This window comes from Melanotaenia boesemani, chromosome 9 (assembly GCF_017639745.1).
Source record: "Melanotaenia boesemani isolate fMelBoe1 chromosome 9, fMelBoe1.pri, whole genome shotgun sequence".
NCBI classification, from domain to species: Eukaryota; Metazoa; Chordata; class Actinopteri; order Atheriniformes; family Melanotaeniidae; genus Melanotaenia; species Melanotaenia boesemani.
The window spans coordinates 28,769,084-28,796,424 of record NC_055690.1 but is presented as its reverse complement, the minus strand read 5'-3'; the positions used below and the strand labels follow the sequence as shown (position 1 = coordinate 28,796,424).

The 27,341-nt window shown below is 39.7% G+C and overlaps 1 protein-coding gene across 5 annotated transcripts in view; it reads right to left on the bottom strand.

Moving 5' to 3' along the window:
- fli1 (Fli-1 proto-oncogene, ETS transcription factor) overlaps positions 1-14,488 on the bottom strand; it is a 32,370-nt gene extending 17,882 nt beyond the window's left edge. For 2 of the 5 annotated variants that reach the window (XM_041995266.1, XM_041995271.1), the window contains exons 1-5: positions 14,340-14,488; positions 12,528-12,612; positions 3,965-4,176; positions 3,530-3,684; positions 1,376-1,579 (exon numbers count right to left, since the gene is read on the bottom strand). In XM_041995266.1, coding sequence (XP_041851200.1) covers positions 1,376-1,579; positions 3,530-3,684; positions 3,965-4,176; positions 12,528-12,566 — 610 coding nt within the window. In that variant the 5' untranslated portion in view covers positions 12,567-12,612; positions 14,340-14,488. Of the gene's footprint in view, positions 1-1,375; positions 1,580-3,529; positions 3,685-3,964; positions 4,177-8,198; positions 8,348-12,527; positions 12,613-14,339 lie in introns of those variants that run through there. The other 3 variants (XM_041995268.1, XM_041995269.1, XM_041995270.1) reach the window with 3 other exon arrangements.
- Between the last annotated feature and the right edge of the window lie 12,853 nt (positions 14,489-27,341).

The window sequence follows — 27,341 nt, the reverse complement described above, 5'->3', positions numbered from 1 at the left end:
CAGTCAGGATTTACTCACTTCAGATGCACAGGATACCTAGTTTTTGAACTGGCCATCATTCCGTATTCAAGCCACAGCTGCACCAGATGTTACATCTTATATCAAAATGTCATTTGCATACAGCCTCAGAAAACTGGCTTTCGTTTCCCAACAGAAACATATGAAGCAGGATTACAGCGAGGTACTCTTCAAAGGTAAGAGGCTCACATTTAGTTGCCTCCATTGCAAATTGCAGATCAACTTTCTTTTCTGTGCTGAACATACAGGCCTTGCTCGCTTCCTGAGGCAATGCACCTGGGCTTCATCTTACTGTGGACCATGTGGAATAAGGCATTGCAAAGTGTATTGGGGGATGTAGGCGATGATTATCTCGAGAGGGAAAAAAAATCCTGTTGGTTTCCATGTCTGCTAAAGACGGGGTACCGATTATGCAGAAATGAGTTCCAGTAAATTAAATGTTATTGTTATTGCTGATGAAATTAATATAGTATGTTGACAAAAGAAGTGAGATGTTGTTTTCTCAGGTCTGGCAAACAGTCTTTTTCACTCTCACTTCTTATCGAAAAGACAAGAAAAGATGTATATGGAAAGAGGCAGGTGCCTCAAGTCGATTTTGACTTCATGGCAGATGCCAAGAAGGCACACAGCAGTTCATGAACAGCCTGATGTACCAACAAACCCTCCAAATAAATGACCAATTAAGTTGTTTGTTCATACCCTTCAACACGACATCTTTCAAACTACTTCCCCTAAAGTCAGCTAGAGGGAAATATGACTCATATGAGCATTTCCTCATTGAAGCAATTACCATTCTGAAGTGTTTCCTTTAAAAAAAAGCCACAAATCCTCTTCAGGAGGTTAATGCAAGTTTGACATATTAACATGGACTTATTTTCCTTTTCTTTTTAACAGCAAAGTTAAGTTCTGTCAATAACGTGGTAAAATTTTACAGAAACAGCTGAAACGTCCTGGTTGGGTTTAACCTTTAGAATGTTTTTAGGGTTACAAAAATGGTAAAACTAAACAATTATTGGTAATCTACCACTGCCCTGTTAATGGACACTACTGTCACACTTTAAATGCAATTACTCTCAAAACAAATACTAATCTAATTATAGGTTACTCTTATCTGCATGGAAAAGCAACACAATTTTTGGAAGGAAATATGGTTTTTCATCCTGTAAAGTTCAGCAACAAACTTTTTCTTTTGCTGCTTTATAAATAAAAATCTGTTTTCTAAAATGTTCTGCCTTCTTATCTATTTATCATTCAACCAAGTCAAATATATTCAACACAGTTCACTGATCACAAGTGCTCTACTTGATTCGCCCCCTTTTATTCATTTTTACACTTAATTCGCACAAAGTGGACTTACTTTCCCTGAGGTAATTGAGATGAGAGAGAAGAACTTCTGCGTTGTACATGGTGGTGAGCCGGAGGAAGTCGTCTTTGCTCATCTTGCAGAGATCCTTGCCATCTGTGTTTTGAAACATTGCCGTGTCAATCTCTAACAGGCCGTACTCCTTGATGGCCCATTCTAGCCATTGGCGCACATGGTCCTGGGACCACAGTGATGGGTCTGCAGGAAGACAGAAGAAGAGAGAGGAAGTTTATTGGCTGCAAAATGCTTGGTTATGGACTCTCAGGGAAGACAGCTGGGGAAGTCTCATGTCTGACAGAGGAGAAAGAAGGGGGAGAAATGAACAGAGAGCAAGCTAAATTTAGTGTCAGCTTCAGGTTAAGAGAGTCAAAATAGTAACTTCTATTTGGAAAAAAAAACATATGGGTAGAGTTTAACATGAGGGAATGTCTCTTAAAGACTTTGAGACACATCGTTAATCACAGAATAATACACACTTCCAATTTCCTTCATGCGATTGCTGAAGTTTTGCTGTACTACTTTGCCCAATATGGCAGTAAAGGCAGCTGAGACAAGCACACACAGTTTTGCTAAAGGTTTCTCTGCAGAAGTCTGATATACTGCACTGCTCTGCAAACTTGGAAACCAAACCACCGAGCTTACCACTTGTCATTAAGGAGAGGGGTCTATAGAGCTGCTATATGGCTAATAGATGAGTGGCCATTGCATCAGTTTAAGAGTAACATTTGACAAGTCTTTAAATGGAAACTTCACCAAGGCTCCATTCAGTTCTAATTAAATGAATTATATGTGCTCATTATTGGAAAAATACAGCCTTTCTCTTTAGCTTGCTGGCTTATGAGTAACGACGTAATCGACTTATTAAGTCACGTTAAGATGACTTTTCAGGCTTTAACCCTAAAACAGCACTCGTTACTCCCTGAACAGTGTTATTTCACACGCAAAAAAACATGAATTCGTGAAGCAAAGCAATTAATTAAATAGGTCTGGCAGACAAACAGACATCTCTACCTGCATGCATTCAGCCATGCTCTCGAGGGTGACATAAAACACAATGGAACAAGGCTTTAGCCCATGGACCTGCGAAGCAACAAATGGACTCAAAAAAACCTTTGCAGCATTGTTAAAATAAGACCAAAGAAGGGGGTGATTTGGTCTGTAATAAAATATCAGTAAATGTAATGAACAGAAACACGTCTTTATGAATATATGACAGTGATTGCTGTTCTAATGTAACAACCCAGTCTTGAAAAAAAACATACAATATGTTTGTCCAAGTGTAGAAAATATAACATTTTTCATTATCACTGTTGTGATACAATCCTGCAAGCTTGTATTAATTTATATTTAAACCAAATCATGTGTTTGATTTATCCCAACAAACAAGTTGACTTGATAATCTTGCTTGATAGTATAGCTGTAATAGTGTTTAATATTCACAACATGATTATTGTAGTCAAAAGTGTTGCCAATGATTGGCCCATCTGTAAAAAACTTTAAAAAATATACTACTTATATATATACTCAGACTAGTTTTGTTTTCGAAGAATTTTTTTCTCTCTTTTTGGAAAAAATAAAATCGCAGTCCAATAGAAGACAATAGGCACAATAGGAACAATCTGCTTTTAGCAGTTGATATGATTTCAAAACATTATTGTATTGTATTATTAGCACAATATTGCTGTTTTATTATTTTAAGCACACGACTATTTTCATTACTGGTTTATCACGATGCCCAAACTTCACAGTCCAGGTGGTCCCATTCCCCTCTACTGCCTTTTTAATTTTTATGTTAAAGCCATGCAATGTCACATTAGTGACCACTTCACATAAGAAGTTACAATTATTAAGAAAGTTACAATTAGAAAAAGAAAAATGTAGGTATCCAACACTTTTGGACCCTAAATTCAATCCTTTTTTTTTTTTTTTTTTTTGAGCATGAGTGAACGTTTTCTGCTGTGAAGCATTAGAGTTTCCAAACTGATGAATTTCTGGCCCAGAAAGTTCAGGCACCTTATCATTTTTAAGCCTTACTGGTAAAACATCTACATTTCATCCAATATAGCTATTTTACATTCTGGTGTGAGACTGTATTAAATGTGAAAAATGACAGAATCTTCAAACTGATGCTTATAATGCCACTCCTACCTGCAGGTACAATGACTCTCCGCTCATTGGTAGTCATGTTGGGTGGAGGAGCGCTCTTCTCATCCATGTAGTTTCCATAGGTCATCTGAGATGTGTCAGTACCCCCCACCAGTTTATTACATTTACCCACACTGCAGTCTACGGGAGACTCCCTGCTGCACAAACACACACACAAACACACATATTGTTGCTGTAAAAATATCATCAGCAGATAAATTGGCTGTTGTTTAGCTTTCCGTCTAGCCATTGACTTTGGCATTGAATATTTAGGCCCTGTACTTTACTTGCCAAGTATATCGAAGATTAGAAGCAAAGAAACGACCTGTTGAATGGTAGATGACAACACTAGTGACTGCCTAATGTGATTAAGGCAGATAGTAAAAAATAAATAAAAAATAAGCATGTAAGACAAGGGGAGTGGTTACTGCGTCGTACCTGGATCCGTTCATGTGCTCGTATTCTCTCTTGACATTGACCCGCACAGGCTGGTTGATCCACTCTTGCTGTGGGGGTAAGGGGTTGATTTTGTGGGTCTGGCCGTAGTCCTGTGTGCCAGATGCAGTCATGTCTGTTTTGGGGAGAGGGGCAGCAGTAGCGTATGGAGGCTCAAATAAGGACTGGTCTTCACTCACCACTGATAGCGCCTCCTGGAGATGGAGGGAACAAATACTTGGTATGGTTTCTCAATTCACTTTATAAATCTGAGCAAAAAAATAAATAAAATAAAAAAAAATAACGACAACATCATAATTCATATTTTAAATAATCATTTTAAACTTTAAGAAATAAGCCTATGTGCCTTTTACTGAGGGTTAGATTACAAGGCAGTAAGCAGTAAGTCATCGGAAACATCTATCCTGACCCTGAAAAGCAGATCAGTGCTTTTACAGCTCTTTAATTCCTCATCTTTAAAGATATGAGCAGCCAGATTAAACTCATAGATATCACACAATATCAATCTCATAATCTAACTCTCGCAAACACAAGCAAATAAAACTCAAGCCTCTGATTTGACACTACCCAGAAACTCATGATGTTGAATTTTCAGTCTCTTGTGTATTTTTGTTTACAGTAATTATGTGCAGTTATGGGTCATATCACAGTCTGGCATCCTCAGTAGTTTATGTATACAGCCCATGTAGCAACTGTAGCTTCCTGTTGATGTTAAAATGACTTCAAACATGCCCACAGTGGGGTATGACGAAGTTCAAGGATAAGATGCTACAGACACCCTGGTTTACTCACAATACAATTTAATATCAATAAGTTTCTAGCTGCTTTCAACTAAAGTAAAATAAAATAAGTCTCACACGTGACAATTAATAATATTCTGATATTTCCATGATTCCCAAGGTATAATCCTTTCCTCCTATTTTCAGAAGCCCATTATTGTGTTTTTACTGGACCCGAAAATCCCTGGAGTGGGTCCACCTCGTCTGATTGTTGGGCTTCCCTCCATGGCTGAAGACTCAACAGAAGCAGGGGGTCACAGCTACACTGACCCCTCTGCTTTGGCTCAGCTGGAGCAATGTAAGTTTATTAAAGAAAACAAACGCAGAAACTCACAGAGTGGGCCAAAATATTGTGTGGTTTCGACATTCTCCTTGTGTAATGTCTTCAAAGTAAAACATGGATTACGCACTTGATGGGTTAAAACTGAACATGCAGAGACAGTCACCAGCTCAGATCTGTGCTAGCCGTGCAGCTTAAGCTGGCCGACGTTGTCTGTGCTGCTTAACAATGATACGGTGAGTCAGCCTTTGCCTTAACTGCTGCATTTGTCATTGTTAAAGACAAACAAATACAAAAAACAGTTGCAAAAAAATGAGTAAATAAAAATAACAAGAAGCCAAAATATGAGGGGAAATCATAGTGCAAGCCACTGAGGATTAGACTCAGTTCTGATGTACATCTGGATCTGATAGGATCTGATGGCACAGCTTAGACTGAGACGTGTCTAATCCCAGAGGACTGACTTGTTTCATTCCAGCATGCCACATATCTGCTTCAGGGGGAAAATGCTACTTGATATTCACTGATCAATATTTCCAACATGCAGCCGTCGCATTCCCTGAAATGTTGCTTTTATGAAAATGAAATCCTTGTGATCTCACAAAACTTTAGAACTTTTCCTTCATAAGACGTGTCATGAGAATGGAAAGTTTTCACTTTTCCCTGTTTGAATGATAAATGTCATTTTCTAAAGGACTGGGACTTCTAGATATTTACAACAATATCTCATATAAATCCCCACCAAACAAAATACTACATTGGCTGTTCACCTGCTTCACCAGCAATGACAAAAGTTTTGTTTTATTGGACACAATGATAGAAAACAATAGATAAAATTTTGTACTGCTCTTCGGGACAAAAGAAGCAGAATTTGTCCAGAGAGCTAAACCATCAGAACCATCAGCCAGAATTAGTTTTTTCCAGTAATTTCATCTGAGGATCCATCATAGTCTGAACAACTGGCAGCAAGACATGCTATCAGAGCAGAGCACAGCAGCTAGACTGTGGATGATAACGTGTGAAAGAGTGAGGGAATGTCTCATTATGGAGTGATAAGGGCTTTGTGAACTATTCTGACTGTTACACGTTATATTTACACTGACATATCAGCCTCTCCAATTGGAACCATGATTGGCAAGTGGTGTGTGCCGATCAAGATTGTGCAGTATTTCTTTTTTTAAAGCAGGAGCATGCTACTTCACAGTGGATAGAGGCTGACAGAAAAAGTGCCAGTTTGCTGTATTTTCTTTCCAGTATCTTCCAGGAACACACACGCAGACCTACAGGCAGTTACAGTTAACTATTCAGTCTGCCTCATTCTTGCAGAAGATAACTCCAGATATATTTTAATCCTTATAGGATATTGTCTTTTCATAATCAAAGGAGAACTAAAAAACTTTTATTTTAGTCTTCAATTTCCCCTCCAAAAAAAAAAAAAAAAAAAAGAAATCCATCTTCTCTTCTTTTTGCAGTTAGTCTTTCTGTTGTCCTGATTAAAGGGGAAAACAGCAGATAAATCAGTTCTGTTGTGAGGTAGAAAGCACCATTATACGTATTGTGTGAGTGTGACACCTGCTGGGAGCCACCTCTGTTCTGTTTACATCAGCCAAGTCAATCTCCTCAAGTGCGTCACGTCGCGTCTGGCGCAGACTGGGTCCATGCAGCAGCTCCACATCCAGACTACACGTGTATCTGTTTGCCGTTCACACACCAATCTAGCAGGAGGCAGGAGCCACCCGTGGGGTAAGAGGGGGGTGGTAAGGGGTGAGGGAGAGAAGGAGTGGGGGGGGGCATTCCTGTCTTTTGTTTAAGGAGGAAGAGGAAACCTGTCAGGAAAAGATTGTGTAGAGCAGGAAGGTCTCATGGCTAGAGAGTCCTTCCTCTCTTTTAGTGATAATGAATGCAGCTAGCAGCCACTCATTTATACCCACGGATTCAATTATGATTACATTAACTGTCACAACTTCTCGCTTTGTTAAAGAAACCCAAGTTGAGAAAGTCACATCCTCCTGCATCATGGCATAAAGCAGTCTTGTGAGCGGTGAATGACAGGATTAGATGGTCGGGGCTGTTTGGTAGTCTGGCATTTCTGCCTGGCCAACGTTCACACTCTTCCTAAAAAACTCACACCACACCCTGCTGCCACAAACGAGCTGCTTTTAAAATTCTATAAAGGAAAAACAAGTCGGCACCAATAAGAGTAAATACAGACGCTGCAAAGTCCTGAACTTACACTTGTTTAACACAGACTAACTTAGAGGAGGGGAAACTAACGGGGACTTACAGCTCAACATCTGGTGGCTGAAGCCATAATGCATCTGGAATTCGAGTGTCGGGAACCAGTAGCCAACGTTAATCCGGACCAGCGCTCTGCCACTACCAGCATACCATTTCAAAACAGTTGTGTAACTATATAAGGAGCACGCCGAGGTATCATTGTGAAGCTTTGCGGTCTAACGTGTTGCAAACTGCGCCGTTGCCGCATAGTTACCAAATGACAGCTTTCCTTACAGTTTGACAAAACTCCTAAGTTCGCCAGCGGACGGACGCTGATATATAACAGTCAACCAAGCACACAAAGAATTAACATTTCTTTAGCGAGCCTTCATAGTATATTGACCCCCACGACGTGATCCTCGGATTTAGCCGGGCGATGAGCCACGCCGCTGTTGCGCAGCTCGTCACATCGTTTCCAGCGGTACATCCAGTCATGGCTATTGCTCAATCCCCGTTGCCTACACTGAACCCAAACCGTTAAACTAATGGGTTACTTATACCTATAAGACAGTAGAGTCAACAGCGTTTTGTCTGAAACAGTCAATAACTCCTTTGTGCCTTTCCAAACGTGCGTAACGGTGCGCTTGGTCCCCAAAATCCACAGCGTGATTCTGATTTATCCCCAGCGTATCCTCACAAGTAGGCGGTTTATTGAAAAAAAGGAAAGTAGATGCTTTCAAAGAAAGGAGAAAAAAGAAGAAATGTGGTTACCGCTTTCAGATCGAGACAAAAAAGCTTTTCATCGCCGTCAGACTGGAGGTCCCAACTCATAGACCGACACAGAGAAACATTTCAACCCATTGCTTTAAAAAAAAAAGGAGGTGCAACTCCGAAAAAACGGTCTCCCACAAATCTCATACACCCCGTTCTCCACCCTTACCTTAATAGTTCCATCCATTTTGCGCAATTTTCCGCGGACCCCAACAATATTCCAAACATGACACGCTCCTGAATTAATTCCAGTCCCTCGGTTTGTTGCGGAGAGAAAGAGACACTTTTACCGGATTGAGTTTTTTCTTTCCTCTAAATTTGGGAAGTGAAGTCACCACTGTTGAGAAGGTTGAGAAGGAAGCTGTGTGTCACCAAAGCCCTGCCTTCAAAAAAAAAAAAAAAAAAAAAAAAAAAAAAGGCAGGATACTGTCCCGGGGAGATAAGCAGGGAAAACAATTGAGTGCACTCCGCTGTTATGTTTTTCTGCTCGGAAATATTTACAGGATGACTGGCTGCGTTGTGCACGGCTATTACTGTGTGCCTGCTGCGGAATATTGTGTGTTTGTGTGTGTATCCTTTCGCAGTAGCGTCATAGAAGGGTTTACTATTTGTCCAACTTCTGAATTATGCCTGCACACTTTTAACTGAGGTTTTCTGAAATGAGGTGGCGAGACACTAACTTATGTGATTTCATGTTTTAAAGAGAGCTTTTGATTCTCGCCTAGGTTAAACTTCAGGCTTGCATCTGGCCATGCCTTCATCCCTTTATAAACCACAATATTCAGATTTATTCTGTATTTCAGAACGAAAGTGATACATGTCATCCTCGCACGCGGACAGATGTGTCTCTCAAGCCACGCTTTAAATAAAAAAAGGAGAGAAACACCAATGTCAGGAGGTAACCTAGCATCGTCTTTTTCTCCATCCTGTTCTTTTTTTTTTTTTTTTTTTTTTTTTTTTACAACTCTATATGAAGGGTCTGTGACGTTTTACACCCTTAATAAAACATTCAGCTTCTAACCGCACTAATCTGGGGGTCTGCGCTACATGTGTGCGTCTGCTGCTCAGCAGACATTAAAAACGCAGTGTGGATCGATATAAACGTACCAAATTATTATTATTGTTATTATTATTATTATTATTGCATCTTTACTCAGTTGAACCTCTAAAAGAAATATTTTAATCCCCACCCCCACAATGACACTCTCCCTCCTCCTTTCTTGTGTCCTCTATGAAATTGCCCTCATCAATTCAAGAGCAATTTTAGCGCAGATGCAGGACATGGGGTCAGAACTGAACATGTCCAGACCAAAAACACTGCAAGAAATCAAGAAATGCTTTTATTCTGTTTTTAATCAATTTATTTCTTTAACACGCATCTGTTGCCACATTCAGTATCCTTCAAGACAAATGAACCACTTAGCCAACAGAACTAACTAAATCAGTGCCCAGATCAGGAGATGAAAGCGTCAGCTTCATTACTGTCTCAGTTGTTATGAAGATTTAGGAAAATACTGATCATTCCCCCAGTGCCAAGAGAAGCGCAGACTGTCCCCTTGACAAAAATGAACACAATATTTAGCTGGTGAAAAGCACAATGAGTGTTTCTTTTGCAGTATTGGGGTTCTGCCTTGGGGGGGTTGGGGGTTGGCCTCTCAGTGGCCAAACAGAGTCTGCGCCGCCGCCGCAACAAATGACAGCAGGGCCGGCCTGTCTGCTCTCCACTTGGGGGTCTGGCGGAGCAGTGGGCCCCCACCCTTGGGACCACCACATCTGGATCCTGCTAAGGGTCAAGGCTTCTCCTGCCTGAGGCCAGTTCAGCCTCCCGTAATTAAGGGAGACACCTTGTTTAACTCTTCGGTGACTGACTTGGCTTCTTTCTTTTTTGTTTTTCTACACATTCCAGTGTCTGGAGTTTATGTATTATATTATTAAGAAACATAAACAGGTAAGTCTTCAAGGTGTTGTGTACTATTGGAAGGGTAATGTCAGTAACAAAAAAAGCAAAAATAATAATTTTGATGCTATGATGTACTAGGGATTCATGATTACTTTAATTAACTGTTTTACAATCTTCTTAGTAGAACAAGTTTAAATGAGTGTAATATACTAAGCTATATCATAGTACTTAACGTAGGCTACTACTATCTCAATAAACAAAAACACAATGTCCCCCTAGCACTAAAATACCTGCCACGGCAGTCACACAAATTATCGGGAAGAGTGTGGGGGCAGAATCTACCAGCAGCATAATGAATACACTGGTAACAAACATTTTGGAAGGCCAGTAAACAGATGCAAGTTGGTTTACACAGTGAACCACAGAACATCTGGCTTGACGCTGGAACTAGACAGCCAGACATTTCTTCTTACACCACGAGCCAGTAGCTCCTCTGTCTCTCCGCTGGGGCAACCAGCCAGAGGTGGGCGGACACTTTGGTGAGCTTATGTTCAGCTTTTAATTGTTTGGGTCCATCTTTTCTTCTTTGGCTTATGTGAAAGTCTGTTCATATTTAATGAATAGAAAAGTGGGACTTAATGGAATATTGAGGATTTTTTTCTTTTCTTCATTTGTTACAAAAAAGAGGAGTAAAACCTTTGGATGAGTCTGCATTTTTGTAAGGGGTGCTGCTGACTTGGCAAAGCTTTTTTTTTTCTGTCACACACTTTTTAAAACAACTCAAGGACTGTGGCAACCAAGTTCAGAACTGTTAAGGGATATTTTTGCATTTTAATCTTTAAATGTTTAATGTTTTACGTTGTTTTAAACTGTTACCTCTTGGAAACCCTTGTTTAGTCACTTCTTGAAGTGGGAAATAACTTTTTTTTTACTATACTGAGTGTTGTGAGAAACCTGTTACAGAGTTTTTTTTCCAACGGAAAAATAAAAATAAAAAAAAAAATAAAATAATAAAAAAAAGAGGAAAAGAAAATGCCCCAGACCATATGAGCCTCCTAACGTTGCTGTTTATTAAACTGTAGACTTGTATTCAGATCATTCCTCCTCTCAGGCAAAAAGACAGCCCGACTCAAAATACTGAGGGCAAAAAGTGGAGTCTGCAGCACATATAAGCACGAACTGTCTGGCCCCTCGCTCTAGGCCATAATTAATTTGAGATTTATTTTTATTGGAGAGTTCCAGTCTCGCCTGGCCTTAACCAAACAAAACCAAATGCTGGGCCGTGGACTCGCTTGAACGAGGAATATTTCTTTTAAATTTTGTATTGAGGCGTGCCACATGCTGACCAACATCTCCCTGAATATGAGTGAGCCAGTCAGTGCAGGCCAAAAACACACGCAAACCCAAAATCTAAGCAGCAGAGACGCACAGAAAGACAGATAAAGACCTGCTTAAATCAAAACAAAGACAAAAAAATCTAGGTTGCATTGCCACGACAAATAAAGAAAATATATACAATAATTAAAAAAAAAATAAAACGCGTACTTTAAAATCGATTGTCAACTCCAAGTACTCTCCTATTTTCTCCCTAACTGGCCTCCTGTCTATTTCTTAGCAGGCAGAAAAGAGTCATTTAAGCTCATATTTTCTCCTTAAACATTCCCTGCTATTCAACTCCCTTACAACAAATCAGGAATTGTTCGGAGCCCTAAAACGCAACGTCTCTCAGCGGTGGCACAAACGCTGTGGCTGGATGAAAGGAGCCCTTATTTAAAGGGGGAATAAGTCTTCAAAACATTAACAAGTCTCCCTTAGAAAAATACCTTGATTATGAAGATATTACCACAGCTTGAATCTGTACAATGGCTCATTTTGACGAGGCACATTCCGAGTAGTCAGATTATTAAACTCGATGTGACCCAACGTCACGCATCCACCAGTTTATACGCTGACACTTGTTGATACTGTATATTTAGAATTTCATATGTCCATCTGTATAATATCATAAAGAAACATTTGGTGGTTTCTGTGCCTCAGACATGAAGCTGTTGCAGGTATCCCTCGCTTCGCCATATGTGACGCGATGCAGGTTTTTATGTGAAAACCAGATGTGAGCTGTTTGCTTTATTTACAATCTCAGAACCGTAACAGAGAGAGAGAGAGAGAGAGAGAGAGAGAGAGAGAGAGAGAGAGAGAGAGAGAGCAATATTCATGACGTCAGACATGATTATGAGCCATAAAAGCACGTTTTCTTCGTCTTCTTCTTTTTCTTAAACATAAAACCTGCAAATCGATCTTGGCACATCATATAGACCACAACAGAGCCACATTTCAACATCAACTACAGGGTGTAAACATGCAAACATTTTCAAGTCAAAGTCAATAACTCTGCAGTAGGTGCTGGAATTTTTATTCAAATAATTACACATTTTAATCGTAAATTAAAAAAAAAGCTGTGCAGAATTCTATAATGGTGTTTTGAGTGTTGTATTAGTATCAGGCTAAAAGAAGAAGGTCGCCTGCGTGTTAATAAACAAAGAAAAGGTTCCCACTTATTTCCTCCAACATTACCTGATCCAAGAGACGGTGGTGTCTTACCTTGACGTAAGACGACGTGTCAGGGACAGTTTGAAACATGTCTACTTGACAGACAGTTCCAAGGGTGCTCAGTATCCAATGGGCCCTGAAAAAAAAGTAGAGGAAATATTTGAGTAAACATTATTATTATTATTATTATTATTGTTATTATTATTATTGTTGTTGTTGTTGTTGTTGTTGTTTTAAGTCAAACATCATTCGCGGTTGACATGACTGCAAAAGTTCACACACAAAGTATGCTGTGAACTCGCACAGGGCGCACATGGGTTACCACTTCCAGCAAAATAAAGAGAAAGTTAAATTTACTTAATGTCCCCCCACCACCAACATCCACGACACACCCCACCTCCCCAAAGCCGCACGTCAAACCCAAGCTTATTCATTCATAAAGCATCTCTCTCTCTCTCTCTCTCTCTCTTCTGCAGTGGTCTGTGGTATTAGATATGGGTAAGTTTTAATGACCGCTGTCCCAACGTTTAACAGCATCGATGGATGGAAATTACATCAATGACCTGCCGCTAACATGGATGAATTACTCCAAGATGCCCGATAGGACCTGGGGAAGAAGAAGCAGAAGAAGAGGGCCCCATCCCCAACCCCCCACACGTTTTCCCCCTAAAGCCTACCACATATTGAAACACTTTTCGCTTTAATAAGTGCAGCTTACAAAGTCTAGGGTGAAAGGGCACTTGGAGGACGGTGTTTTTAGTTCTTCCACCCCTCTGCAATTAAGACAGAGTCATCACAAATGGCTGTTTCTATAGACTACACGATGAAGCAAATAAGCATGTAAGGACGTCTGTATTGACATTTTTGGAGAACTATAAAGGTTTTGACAATCCCTGTGGGACACACATGCTTTGAGCTGTGTGTCCCACAGGGCTGTGTGTGTTAAATGTGATACTTTTTTTCATTTCTTCATTTCTATTTTTCTTTTCTTTTCTTCCTAAACAAAGTGCACATCATTAGTTTTCACAGAGTTCAACATGGAAATGAAAGACAAAAAATAATTAAAATAGAAATAATAAAAGCGGCACATGGCATTTAAAGTAGCATGTTTCATCAGCTCTTTTTATTTTGGCAAATACACGAATCCCCTATACCATGAAAAGAAGGTTATATGGACGCGACACACGGGTTAAACTTGTAGGGGACCACTTTTTTTTCTTTTTTTTTTCGGTTCCTTCATGCAAAAACAGTGCTTGCCTCATAAAGTCGCCCCCAAATGCATCCAATTTTTACCTGGTAGAAAAAGAGCCTGGGATACCGCATCTGCAGCCAATTATGCATAGGAGGACTAGTGAATAACGGCGTGAACCTTCCTCAGAGACAGCCCCGTAGGCTGGGACCCCTCTAGTGTTACATTTTAAGCATCTTACCTTGCTGTTATCCATCATAAAGGAGAGCCAACGTATTTTCAGCTAATACGCAACCCGTTTTCCCCCTCCTCAAGTCTCTTAAAATAGTAACTGCAAACAACAAAAGCTTATATTCTATCATTCGATTGCAAAACAAGAAATAATTCAGTCCTAAAATAAGTTCAACCTCACCAAGTTTGATGCAATAAGGCAGCGAAATTAACGTTAAGATTTGTAGCGAGAATGCGTTTTCATTTGATCGGACTCAGTCCAAAATGTCTACTCTTTCTCTTTCTCTCTGTTTCTAATCAGTCGAAATACAATACTTATCACAACATCAACATAAGTAATGACACGTTTAGAAATGATTTATTTCCCTCATGCATGCACAAATACGCTGCGCAGTTTGCAGCACTTTGACAAACTTGCGTCAATTTGCCATCTTCCCACTCACCTGTCGTTATAGTTGCGGTCGTTTGCTCTGTTTTTTGGATTTATTTGGCAAATCACTCCTCCTCCAATTTCAAATAATTAGTCCCGTCCGGGCAAAGGCGTTTTTCCAATGACGATGACAGTGAGTTATTTCGAAAGGGGAGAAAAGGAGAGCCGGGTGTATGAATGGAAATGTCGGTGAGATGGGAAAGTCGCGACCAATGAGCAGTGAGAGAAAAACCTCCCCTTTGCCTGAAGTGTGAGGCCACTGAACCTTGAAATAAGGGGGAAAACGGAGGGAGAGAAAGAGCGTCATAAATTTGATTTATAAAATCTTCTGGTGGAGAAATGTATTGTTGAAAAATGAAGCTGATATTTGTAAAGGATATATAATTTATATAGGCTATCTGAGCTGCAGTGGCAAAAAAGAGCGTCAAAGCCTCAAAAGAGTCATTATAACTTGTGAAAAGTTTTTTTTTTTATTGTGGAAATTGGATAGATTAAACAAAAACGTACAGAAAACGTAACATTTTCATACCTATGCTCTGCAAAATATACAACATTCCCTTCTGCAGGTTGGTGAAGAGGAATCCCACAATGAGAATTCATGCAAATCTAAAAACAAACGCATTTCATTTTAAATCCCATCATTAAGATTTTATGGCGATAATATCCCGCAGTTTGTCATCACTGCGTCAGCAGCAAAACGAGATCCTCTGCAAGATCACTCCTTTTTCCTGCTTAGTTGACCCCACTCACTTCACTAACTTCATTTCCTCCACATTGCTCCCCTCATCTTAGACCAAGAGTCCCCAGAAAGGATATGGGGCAATTCAGGGTGAGGAAAGCCGCCCAACCGTAGCATTTTATAGCCTCATCAAGGCCTCTATTTCACGCAGAGGAACCAAAGTGAAACGGAGAGGTCGCCTGTAAATCGTCACATTGGATAACCTGTAAGACATGCAGAAGATGAGAGATCTTGAAATCTGGGCTTTTTTCCTCTCTCACACAAACTCTTCCCAAATAACCATTTACAATAGTAAATGTCCAACTTTTTCTCCTCTCTCTTTCTAATTAATATTCCATTCATTATTATTAAAGAATAAACAAGTTCATTACCATTTGAAGTTTTTAAGTAAACACGTTTTTATGTGAAACAATTCCCTAAAAATACTCCCACAAAGTTTAGATTATTTTCATATACTTTTTTATTTTTATTTATTTATTTTTTCATTTTTTACAGTGGGCTCATCTGCTAAAAAGGTCGTCTTTCATCGCTAGCGAGACCTTCTGTTTGTTGCAGCGCTTCCTAATGCAATGATTGAGAACAACAACACTGATAATAGTGTTCCCAGCACGAAACAATGGACGGAAATCCCAGCGTCCGTTTTACTGAAAAATGGCATTCATACGCCTGCTGCGTTGCTTTCCTCAGGATACTGTAGGAGAAGTTTTCTAACACATTCGAACAGCAACTGTTCATATTCTTAAAAGAAATTACAAAGAAATGGAAAAAGAGTAGCATTTAAGCTCATTTTAACATGTCAATGTGTTTAGAAGCTCCCAGCTCTTTTCTTGAAGGCAAACTTTTGATAAGAAACAGAAAGTTGAAAATTCTGTTTTCCATTATTGTCTTTAATTACATTGTAGAATTTACTATGCCATTATAACCAAATCCAATTACAGTGAGTTTAGTTGACAATGAGATGAAACAGGGCTTGTTATTTATTGGCACACAAAAAGCAGCAACTGACAAACACTTGTATTAATAAACTAGACCAACACCAAATTAAGTGATATTTAACTAAAATATTATGACAGAATGTCCTTTTTTGACAGTCAGTTCTTTCTAACACTTTCTTCTTTGTCCTGTGTGGACACACTCCTCCCTTGTGTTTTCTTTTTCTTTTTTTCTTTATAAAAAAGGTCATCAGATCCTCTTTCTCACTATTTCATCAAATCTTGCGCCATCTGAAATTGGGATTATACAGAACGTGGCTATAAGATGATTACATCTCTTGTTAATGGCTCACACAAGCAACCTGAAAGGTGAGCACCTTTTATTACATGCAGGGTCTCCTTGTGTGGTTCAAGAAGATGTAAAACCCACCCAGCAGTGATTCCAAGCTATCTGCCATCAGCATTTTGCCAGAAGCAGTCAGCTGCCAGCCTCTCCTGACTGTTAAGATTTCACAGTGCCTCCTAATGGGACTCCTCTAACAACACTTGTATTTTAGACGATTTGGGCAACCTGCAGACATTTGTGATTACATCGCTTGCTGTAAATGAAGCTCCTTACTCTGAACTGTAATGAGTTATTTATTTAGTTGAAGGGGCTGCCGAGAGATGATCTGGAGATGGAGATTGGTCCTGCTCCATTCCAACCCTTTTTCTTTGCTCCTTGGGGAGAGGGAAAATGGGCAGTGTGGCACCAGGGAAGGCAGGGCAAAATATCAAATCTTTTCACGCACACTCTCAGCCGGTTATGACCCAGATGGGAAATTTTATGTGCAGAAGAGTTTGAGTCATCTGAACTTAAAGTTCTAAAATTTTTATGTACTGAACAAAGCTTGAATGATTTAAGGAAGGCCTATTCAAGACAATGTGGTATCTGTAGGTACCTGTAGTTGCAGAACTCATGAGGAGTAACAGAATTCAAAGCAACACATCAAAAGTTGTGTGTAGGTCTGTTAAGACTAGTTTCCACAAGGCAGCGTGCAGACAGCTTCCCACTTGTGTGTGTAGTGATAATTAGCAAGGGGAAGTATTAAATTAAAGCGGTACAGTTATTTTATGAGGCAAGCATTTATGAAGGTAATAGCATCCCTATAAATGAAGGACCTCCCAGTGCCGCCTGATATGTCGCCACTCATCAGGTCCAGGGCAAAGCTCTGATATGTCCACTCCATGACCTCATCTGCTCGCTGCTGGTATTTGTGCCCTTGGGGCTAAAGCTGACATGAGAGCTTTGGAGAATGGAGACGGACATGTGGTGGGGATGTGTGTTGTCATTAATATACTCTGGTATGCACTAATCAAAATAAAAGAGTGTGCTTTGGTCATGCATTGCAAGTGTGTCCACTGAATCACTTCTCAGAAGACCCCAAATTACATATATATATATATATGGGTTTGTAGGCCACCTTTCTTTTGTCAATTTGTCTCCAAATGTGCACCCGCCCTGCTTTCTGGGCATGGGAATCCAAGGTGCACACTTTAGATTTTTAATCAGTCTTACTTTCCAAGAGGAAATTATCTTTACATGAACAACATGAGGCTCAGAGAAAGTTCCTGAAAATGCTGGCTGCTGTGAAAAAAGTAAAAACAAAAAAATCTGGGGGAGCAAGAGGCAGGAGAAAGGCCATTTAGAAAACCTAAATCATCTCCTTGAACTATAAATCCACTGACCACTCATCATTCAGCAGCATTTTAAAAAGCCCTAAAAGAAAAACACCGGGTGAAATGAATATGCTGTCACCTCTCATTTGAGTCTGGCCCACTGGCTCAATAAGAAAAGTGTTGTTCCCTGGAAGGCTGCTAGCCCGAGCTGAGCTCTCAGGTTTAGGGTTTACCCCTGTCCCGCATTCTCAAGGCTTTCACTTTGAGGCCAGAGTCTCTCTTTCCTCCCCCATGTCCCCCCAGACATGTCTGACAGGCTGAACTCGATGTGGGCTGCTCACCAGACTACAAAAATCATTCATCTGTGCCTTCAGACGGTCAAATCTGGATCTAATAAAACAGGCCTGCCTATTGATCCTATTCATTTGTGAAGGTACTTCCACCTTTCACCACTTGAGGGCTCTCTGGCTCAAGCTAGAGGTGGTTAATTGAAGATTCTGGTACTCCTGTTCATGGGGACATTATGTAAAGACAATAAAGAGGCAAACCTTTAGATGAAATGAGCTCAAAAGTGTCATTGTTAGGGAAACTTTTTTTTTTTTTTGTCTTTTTAGAATGATGCTGCTTTTCTGGTATTTATTCCAAGAGCCCCATACTGGATAAGTTAATAACTCCAAAAGAAAACTTTTGTGTGAAGTTATTACTCGATTCAGGATTTCTAAGGTCAAACAGAAGAAGCATGGCATCCTCCCCCTTCACTTTTGATGCAAAGAAACTAGTGACACAAAGAAACATGGCATGCCATGTACTACACCCACCAGATGAGAGCAGGACATTGTTTTCTCTTGCTGCAGCAAAGCACAACAAAGGCAACGCATGAGACAACCTCACGCAGGCCAACCAGCTCAGGAAAGCATTTCAGGGTGAAACGGGAGAAAGAGTGAGAATGAGTCAGAGTCAGTTTTAAGGCTGTGTTTATGTGTGGGTGAGGGCACTACCCCAAACGCCTAGGCAAACCACAGCATTCCACACCAGCTCTTAAAGAGACAGGCCAACACTGCCATCAGGGATATCTGGGGAGTAAAGTGTTAACATATGGTGTGGGCTATTTGAGAAAGTTGGTGATACGAACAGAAGCCAGGAAGTGGTTGTGCCAGCCCCCTGATGGCATTTTGTACCAGCTCAAACTATACACAAGGTAGTCCTTGAGAAAAATTACATTATGAGATGTTTGTTTCACTTTAGCAAAGTGACTAAAAGTAATAACAGGGTTTGTAACATTAAGTTTTTCTTTTGCTTTTTGTTTTTAGCGAAAGCAACCAAGGCATTTACTTCTAATTTTAATAATAATAATAATGATAAAGCCAATAATGGCAGACATGCTGTTTCTGTATTTCAGACATCCCCTGATAGAGGGCACAATTGAGCCATGAAACAAGTGTGGAAACAGCATGTCTTATCAGGCTTGTGGGTTAAACTTTTCATATTACAGCTCATTGAGTTTAGCAGGTCTAAAAACTTCCACAAACTTCAAAATCTGTTCATTTGCTTCTGTAATAACTTCGGTCATTTCTCTCATGCTGTTTCCAACAGATTTCTAAACATTCAGGTTCTGAGCTGTCTGAAAAATGACAGGAAGAAATGTTAGTTCTCTGCTATTAAGAGCGCAAATGAAAACCAGCCAGAGAGCAAGAAAATAGTGTAGGTGTGAGCAGGGAGCGCATAGTGGTGGTGACAGTCCTTTGGTTAGAGAGAGTGGGAGGCTGAGGAGAAAGAGAAAGTGTGCTGGTGAGGGGGTGTTATATGAACAAGGTTTCAGAGAGGATGCAGAAAAGGAAATGAATGGAAGTGGGGTGGGGGTTAAAAAAGAGAAACAGCCTGTATAGGCACTGAAAATCCAGGGCACAGTGTGGACCTAACATCCTTAAAACCATCAACGGAGCTCTAAAAATAACCTACTTTCTGCACAGTTAGAGGTGGGAGTGGGAGTAAGGTTTGAGTGAGGTGTGGGTAAGTGGGGGCACCAGGCAGTTGAGGTGGGAGTGGGTCTCGCAGTATGGAAACTGAATATGTCTAGAGGTGGAGAAGAACATAGAAACCCAAAACCTGCCAGGGACCACTGTAGAGAGATGAATCAGGGATTTAGTTGTGTTTATGTGCAGGAGACATAGATGGAGAGAAGTAGGGGGGTGTAGGAATAAGACAGTGAAAGTGGAAGAGAGACCCCACATACTCAGCCACCACTGTCTTTTCGCTTGGTAAACCCTATTCAGCTTTGGAAATATTCATCCAATGCTTTAAAAATTGATTTTAGCTAGCAAAATAGTTTTATTAAGCTTTTGGCTTTACATTTTCATAGAAATGTCTGGTGTTACTGGTAATTGAACCCTTTAGGCACATTTAGAAGTTTAAAGTTTTTAATTCATAGCCTACTGTAAAAGAGAAAAAAATGTTGAATATGAACCAGAGTTTATGAGGGCAGTAAAATGGCTTCATATTGTGACGTCACAGGTTGGCAGCCATATTAGATTTCATTATTATTGATCGTGGATAAGGGCCGAATGCTGACGAGATCGACCGACAGCGGAGCAGCTGATTGCTAACGGCCAGTTCACGTGTCTGCCATGTAGAGGTGGAAAGTTGTAACGAGTTTAAGTTTTCTGGCCTGGTGCTTGTCGCACTTTGGTGACTTAAATCTTAATGATTTTATATATATATATATATATATATATATATATATATATATATATATATATATATATAACCACAATTCCACAAAAGTTTAGTATCTGTGTAAAATATCCACAAAAAACCTTTTCTGAGACTCTTCCTCTTTAAAGTACTCTTTTTAGCACCAGTCATGTTGCTGATCTGTTGCCAGTGAGCTTGATTAGCTACAAAAGTTTTCTCCAGCTGTTTGATTTTACTACCACTTTCCACTTTCCAGTCTTTTTGTTTTTGATTCTCCAGCTTTTTTGAGACTTGTCATCATCAAATTCAAGGTGAGCTAATATTTTTCATAAAATTGTAAATATTACTTTTAAATCATTTGTGTTCTGCTGATAATAACTGTGATTGAAACGTAGCAGAAATAAAGTAAACTGGAAGTTAATTTATGTCTATGATCCCAGAACAGGAAGACAAAAAATAGCCACAAAAGGACATATGTACTAAAAAAGAGCACAATACATGGAAGTCAATCAGAGTAAGATAATAAATTAAATGAGTAAGATAGATATAATAAATACAAAAAAATGTAGAATTCCCTTTTAATCCAACAAATGATTTTTGAGGGCCCAATAACTGTGTTGTTTTGTATTTCTACATCTTTAATTCATAACTTCAGAAAGCTAATTAACCAAACTGTGGCATCCAATCAGCTAAAAGAGGAGCTCTAGATCTACCAGCACTGCCACTGTAGAAATATTGTGCAAGATAATCAATCATTTCAAACACTGAAATAAAGTTAAATATATTGAAACTGGGTAAGTTGGACTAGACTCTTAAAATTTCAGATTGATCTTCATGATGATCCCTCTAACTGGTTTAATTAAACAAAATTAAATTTGCTTGTGATGACTGAATATTTAATGTGTCACAGATAACTTCATCCATAATTGTGTCTTTCATAACGGATTTCTGATGTCCCGATGTGAAATACATGGCGCCTTTTTTCCTCAGAGTAATGTCAAGCAACATGTCAGCTATCAAATGCAAAGTTTTGCTTATTGTAATGTTGTAGACCTATTTTAATCTCTATGGTTACATTTGTAAAAGTTTCCATTACAGAAATAAAACATGTTCTTGCACTATTTGTTAAATTCAGACAATTTCAGAAAGATCACAGTGTAATAAAGATAAAAAAAAAACTAAAAAAAACTACTCCAGAATACTTACCAATAAAAACGGTGTTCCACAGAGATCAGTTCTTGGCCCCAACCTGCTTGCATTTTTTTTCCTCTGTAATTCGCTCCAGTTACCATCATTATAGCCTTTTTTATCAGTCCTTCTCTCAGGTTAATTTTGAACTGGAAAAACATGCCGTACTTTTTGTTCAAGATATTTAACATTGTGTTTCTTGTTTCTTTTACATACAACACATTTCCAAAACTAGCACTCCGACCACTAAAGATCATGAAACAGTGTTATTTTTCAAATAATTTAAAATTTCATGCACATGTTTTCATGGAAAAATCTACTGTTGAATCCATAGCTTTCTGAGTTTGTCAGTAAGAGAAATCATATTATGAGTCGGCCTGAGACCCATGACTTTGTAACACAAAACCGCTTTCTTGCAAACCTGCTAACCAGCCAGTAGTTATCACACACCATCAGCTTACATGTCTGATACTGAAATGTCAGTATTCTGGTATAGATGTCACACTCTTGTCTCCTAGCAGTGAAAACTGTATCCCTTAAGTCTATAAGTGTGTGTTGCAGCAGTAAATGCAATTTCTTTTTTTACAGTTATGCAAATGATCTTGATATTTTAGACACTTGTTGCAGCACACAGTCCCCATTTTATATGAAACTCTATTGTGTTCCAGTGACATCCTCATGTAAAATACATTTCCCCTGGTAAAATATCAGTTTAGAGAAACTCTTTCAATTTGCTCATTTTATTTTATTTATTTATTTTTAGTAAAACCCTGAATTACACCTTAACTGATCAGATAATTAAACATATCTGTTGTGAGTATTTCCATTTAATCACGTTAAAACATGCTGATCTTGCAGAAATGTGTAAATAATAACATCTTTAATGCTGCATCATGATATTGGAACATCTGTGCTGAAAGAGTTTCAGATTGACAAAACTTTTTGCTTTTGCACAGGAAAAGTAAATCATACAAACAAATTATATTTTATTGTTCGACTTATAAATGACCACCCACCTCCTGAATGTGTTCACAAAGCACAAAATGGTGGTTTCAAGCATTCTTTAATGTTGATCAAGAAGCTTCACAGAGTGAGATTCAAGACACAACACAGACTCAGCTGAAAACCAACCACTGACAACAGCTCCTTCTTCCCTCTCATCACCCTGATAAGCCTTCCTCTACAGCCCGATTCACACCTCATCACAGGCTGAATGACATGAGCGAAGCCGACAGGTCTGCTAAAGGCACTTTTGTTATCATCAGTGTGAACACAGTGGGGATGTAGTGGAGCTAATGATTCCCTTGTTTTATAAACCATAGTCAGTGAGATGCTCAGGTTGACTTTCAGTCTCAGGAACTTAATTACTTCCCACAGTGGAAAGCACCAGATTAGCAAGCTGAAGTAATAGCAGGTTTTGTGTGTTAGAGTTCAACTGATGGAATAACACAGTGAAAGGAGATAAAAGAGAACAGACACTAACAAAATCTGTTACCCTCCACTTTACTATCAGGAAAGCATCACATTTAAGATCTACAATCTGTAACAGTAATTTCCACAAAGTACACACAAAGAAGTAAAAGCGTTCACCAAAATAAAGACATGAGCTGCTTTATCTGGCAGAACAAGAAGAAAAAAATAAATAAAAAGAAGGAAATACAGCAATCTATGTGTTCTTGTAGGATTTAAAACATGCTATGTTTGCATTTCCAGAGCAGGGATTCCATCTTCTAACCACTGCTTTTGTTTTCCTGTCTTATGCACACTTGTATCTTGTGTTTGTAGGCTAGCTGTCTTAGATTTTTTTTTAAAGTTTGTGTGCAATGGTGTTATGTTGTCTCCTTTTCCATGATCATCACTTTTAAATCTGATGACCGTGAGAAAACCTGAGTAAAGGCTGGCTAAAATGCTTTTTACAGAATACAGATGACTGAGGTTACTTATGTCCTTAGTTGACATCTTTAGGTCAGAAATCTCCCCTTTGACATTTAGCATTCTGTCTTCTTTCCTGCTTTGAAAATGTTCTGCCTATACAGTATGCACCTCCTAGGCTTGCCTCTCCACCCCTCCTCTGCAGTTCTCTCTTCTCTAATGAGTGTGTGCTACACAGGCATTTGGAGAACCTCCTCTGCTAATTACATGACAAGCATCTCGATCTGGGGCTCTAATGAAGAGGAATAGGGAGCTGGAAACACTGCCAGAGTGGCGGGGGGTTAAGTTCACAACTGTGCAGGGTCTTTGAGTGAATGCTTGTGTGAATCAGGAGGAGTATTCTGGCAACGGACCAGCTGCTTATCAGCAGGGCAAGTTGGACTCAGCATCTATAGTTCTTCCCTTCCGCCCTCAGACTGCTTTTTCCTGTCATCTTACAATAATCTCTTTTTTCCCCTTGTTTTTCCAGTAACTTTACACATATTAAAGATGGCACAATCTTGGAAAAGCTTTGAATTATGATGCAAAATACATGCAAATACATGGTCTGTCAATGCTCAATGTCTTGTGTGCAGAACCAGGTTTTTGGATGGTATACTAAATGTGCAGTGTTAGTTTCAACAAGGGAATCAGTTGGTCATGGGTGTGCTATTAATTAAAGAAAGTATTGACTGACAAAAACTAAAGCTACAGTTCACGCTAACACATGGCCTACAAATAAACCCACACACAAAGGAGACAAAACCCAAAAAGGGAGAAAGAGAAAGCGCGACCTAGGCAGAGATCCAACTACACAGCATGTGATTTGGAGGAACTTACTCTGTCAAGAGGCACACTCAAACAGAAGATCGCTGTCCCGTACCATCCCTCGTGAAATGCTTGAGAAACACAAACCATCTGGAGGCTATAGTGCACACTCTCAACCCATCAAATATTGAGGATGTTTGTCTGATTTACAGAGCCTATTAAGAACTGTTTGGACAACTTGGCTGAGGGATTGGTGCTTTAATTAAAAATAATATCAAGAGCTAATATTGCCCCCAAGACCTTTGCTTCACAGTCAACAGTGCAACAAAGTCACGGTTCTGTGGTTGGGGGTAAAAGTCTGAGGCACAAACAGTTCTGAATGAATGTAGTCAGGCCTAATACAAAGCTTTCTCCATGCTCTGACCCCACAGAGGCCACTGCCCTTACTTTTCCCCTTTCTTTCTGCTGATTCCAATTGCATCGAAGACTGTTTCAGGCCCAAGCCCACTGCAGTGATGGCATATTGATACTGTCATAAAATATTACACCCTCACTTTATTCATTAGAGCTGGGCTTTAATCTAAAAATATCATGGGCAGGGAATAAAACAGAGTTTTCAGCAGCAGAATGATCAGGCCTGCACTTCTCTCACTGAGCCACAGCTCGGAAACACTGAGGCCCAAAATAGATGTTCTTCTCATAAAGGGCTCCTTCTTTGTAGTCGGGATACAGCAACAACATCTGCGGGGCAGTTTCTATGGGGGGAACAGATTCGGGCAGGCTATCAAAGAGAGGCGATCTCCTGTGAGAAGTGGTGGGTGGAGGACGTCCATATTCTTTTTTCCTTTTTTTTTTTTTTTTGCCTCTCTCCTGCTCTTTCCCTCTGTCTCATGCTTCCAAAAATCTGTAGCAATCAGGATGATGCTAATAAAAGACCATTAATATCACCTGTCAGAGCTATCTTTGGAAGATCCAAAATGAGAAAATGAGATAAAAGAATTCATAGTCTGGAGCTGCTCGACAAGATGCAGAGTAGAAGTGGAGGGCAGACATTAATTTTGTTAGGCTATTGATAAAAAAAATCAAGTTAAAAAACAGCAAAGGAATCTTGTATATATTATAACTTAAAATGAATAATCTTATCTAGAACAGTAGATTGAAAGATTTTCAGCAATGTGCTGTTGCAAATCAGCACCTTTTACTTGGTTTGTGACTTTCGAATTAATGCTAAGCATATTCTACATGACATCCTTTCAGGGTTTAAGTTATATGGTAAACTCCACTGGATTTAGGTGAGGAATAAATGCATCAGCGATAAAAAAAATCGAAGAATGTTTACTGAAGCATAATTTCATACATTATATATCTTCAGGTGGAGCAATGATGCAAGGGCAGTTTTTACTGAGCAAATGACGGTGATGGTGGATGCCATAAATCCCTGCAGATCTTTTGACTGATGGTTTTTACAGGCCGTGATGGCAACGTGTTCACTACCTGTTTAATGTAAAACATGAGCCCAGCCTGCAGACAGACAGAGGCACTGAGGGGAAAAAGATGGCACCATAATAGGGAGGTGAAAGGCAGGGGCCAACGTGATGATAGTGGCTTCATGCAGAGCAGAAGTGTATCAGGGGCCTCGCCTTTGAACTGGCAGGCCAGCTAATTGAAACAGCATTGCTGGGGCATCGGTGTAGGATCTGGATCGCATTCAGCCTCGCTTTTATACAATTTGGTCTCATCACAAGGGCGTGCCCCATGCTTTTCTCTCCACATGGCAATAAGTCATACCCTCGCCTTTTGCCCTCGACGTGTTGCCCATCTGTGTCCCTCGGGGGCCCGGGGGGTGCGGAGGGCCACAGAACGCAGAGGGATTCAGATGAGGTCTTGAGAAAATGCAGGCTGCCTGCTACAGAGCCCCTTATGGTACTTCTTCACGCCTCTTACCTTGGACTTGACCCACCTCCTCTTTCCCTCCCTCCTGAGCTCTTCACTCACACACACACACACTGACACACACCTCTTTACCCCCAGACTTAAGATTTACTAGTAAGAGCAGTGGCTGTCAGGAGGTTTGAACCGTGCACTTTCTAATTCAAACAAATGCTTCACTGAGGTCAGAGAATTATCATGGAGTCACAAGGTGTTTCAGATCACTCACAAGTGTTGAATGTTGTACTGATAGAGGGAGAGAAGAGGAGGAAGGAAAGATGTTGGCCTTTACTTGCAGATAATGCACTGTAGTGATGAGCCTGTGAGCTTGCAGCATGGAAATGATTAAACAAAAAAAGAGATAAATAAGCAAATACACTGATAAACCCCTTTTATCACCAACCTCAATCGAAACAGGTAGATGTAGATCTTGCCTCGTGCTGGGGGAATCCTCTCATTTCGCAGAAGACTGATCATTTCTGTCAGAGCTTTACTCATCGTCCCACGAGCATTAGATGTGACTTGAAGTTGAGAGGGAAAAATATATGATAGACATGGAAGAACAATATATATATATAAAAAATGCAAAGCAGCAGATATATTAATTAAACTGATTTTAACCTGGTTTGAGGCCACACATGACCAGTATATTACAAATGCCAACAGAAAAAAGCAGATTTTATAAAAGTAATGATTGTACACATGTTTAGAAATGGCTGGGGTTTTAATGGGTTTTTTTTTTTCAGATCAACATCACAGGAAGATCAGCCATTGTCATAATCACATCCCACTCTGTGTGATGTTTTCCTGCCTCTTTCCTGCTGTTTTCCTCTGTTCTGACTTTATGTCAACAAATAATGAAATACACTAATTCAGTTTATCTTAGATTAAATTAAAAATAGATATCAGTACATATCTCCCTCATTGTTTATAAGTCAATTTTATGTTGCACAAATAGTTTGGAGCTACCGGTTCTTTTAAATTACAGCAAAGTGTATTTATGGAAGGATATGTGAAAAGTTCAAGTTAACCCTTTGTTGACCAGCACAGGCTCCTCTACAAGTTTCCACCTGCATGTGAGCCGCAGCTGCATGTGAAGTCCAAAGACTACATGCAGAGGAAAAATAGGATTTGGAGAGGATCACCGTGCGATTGAGGGAGGGACTAAAAGTGTGCATAATATTCCTTCCTCTGTGGG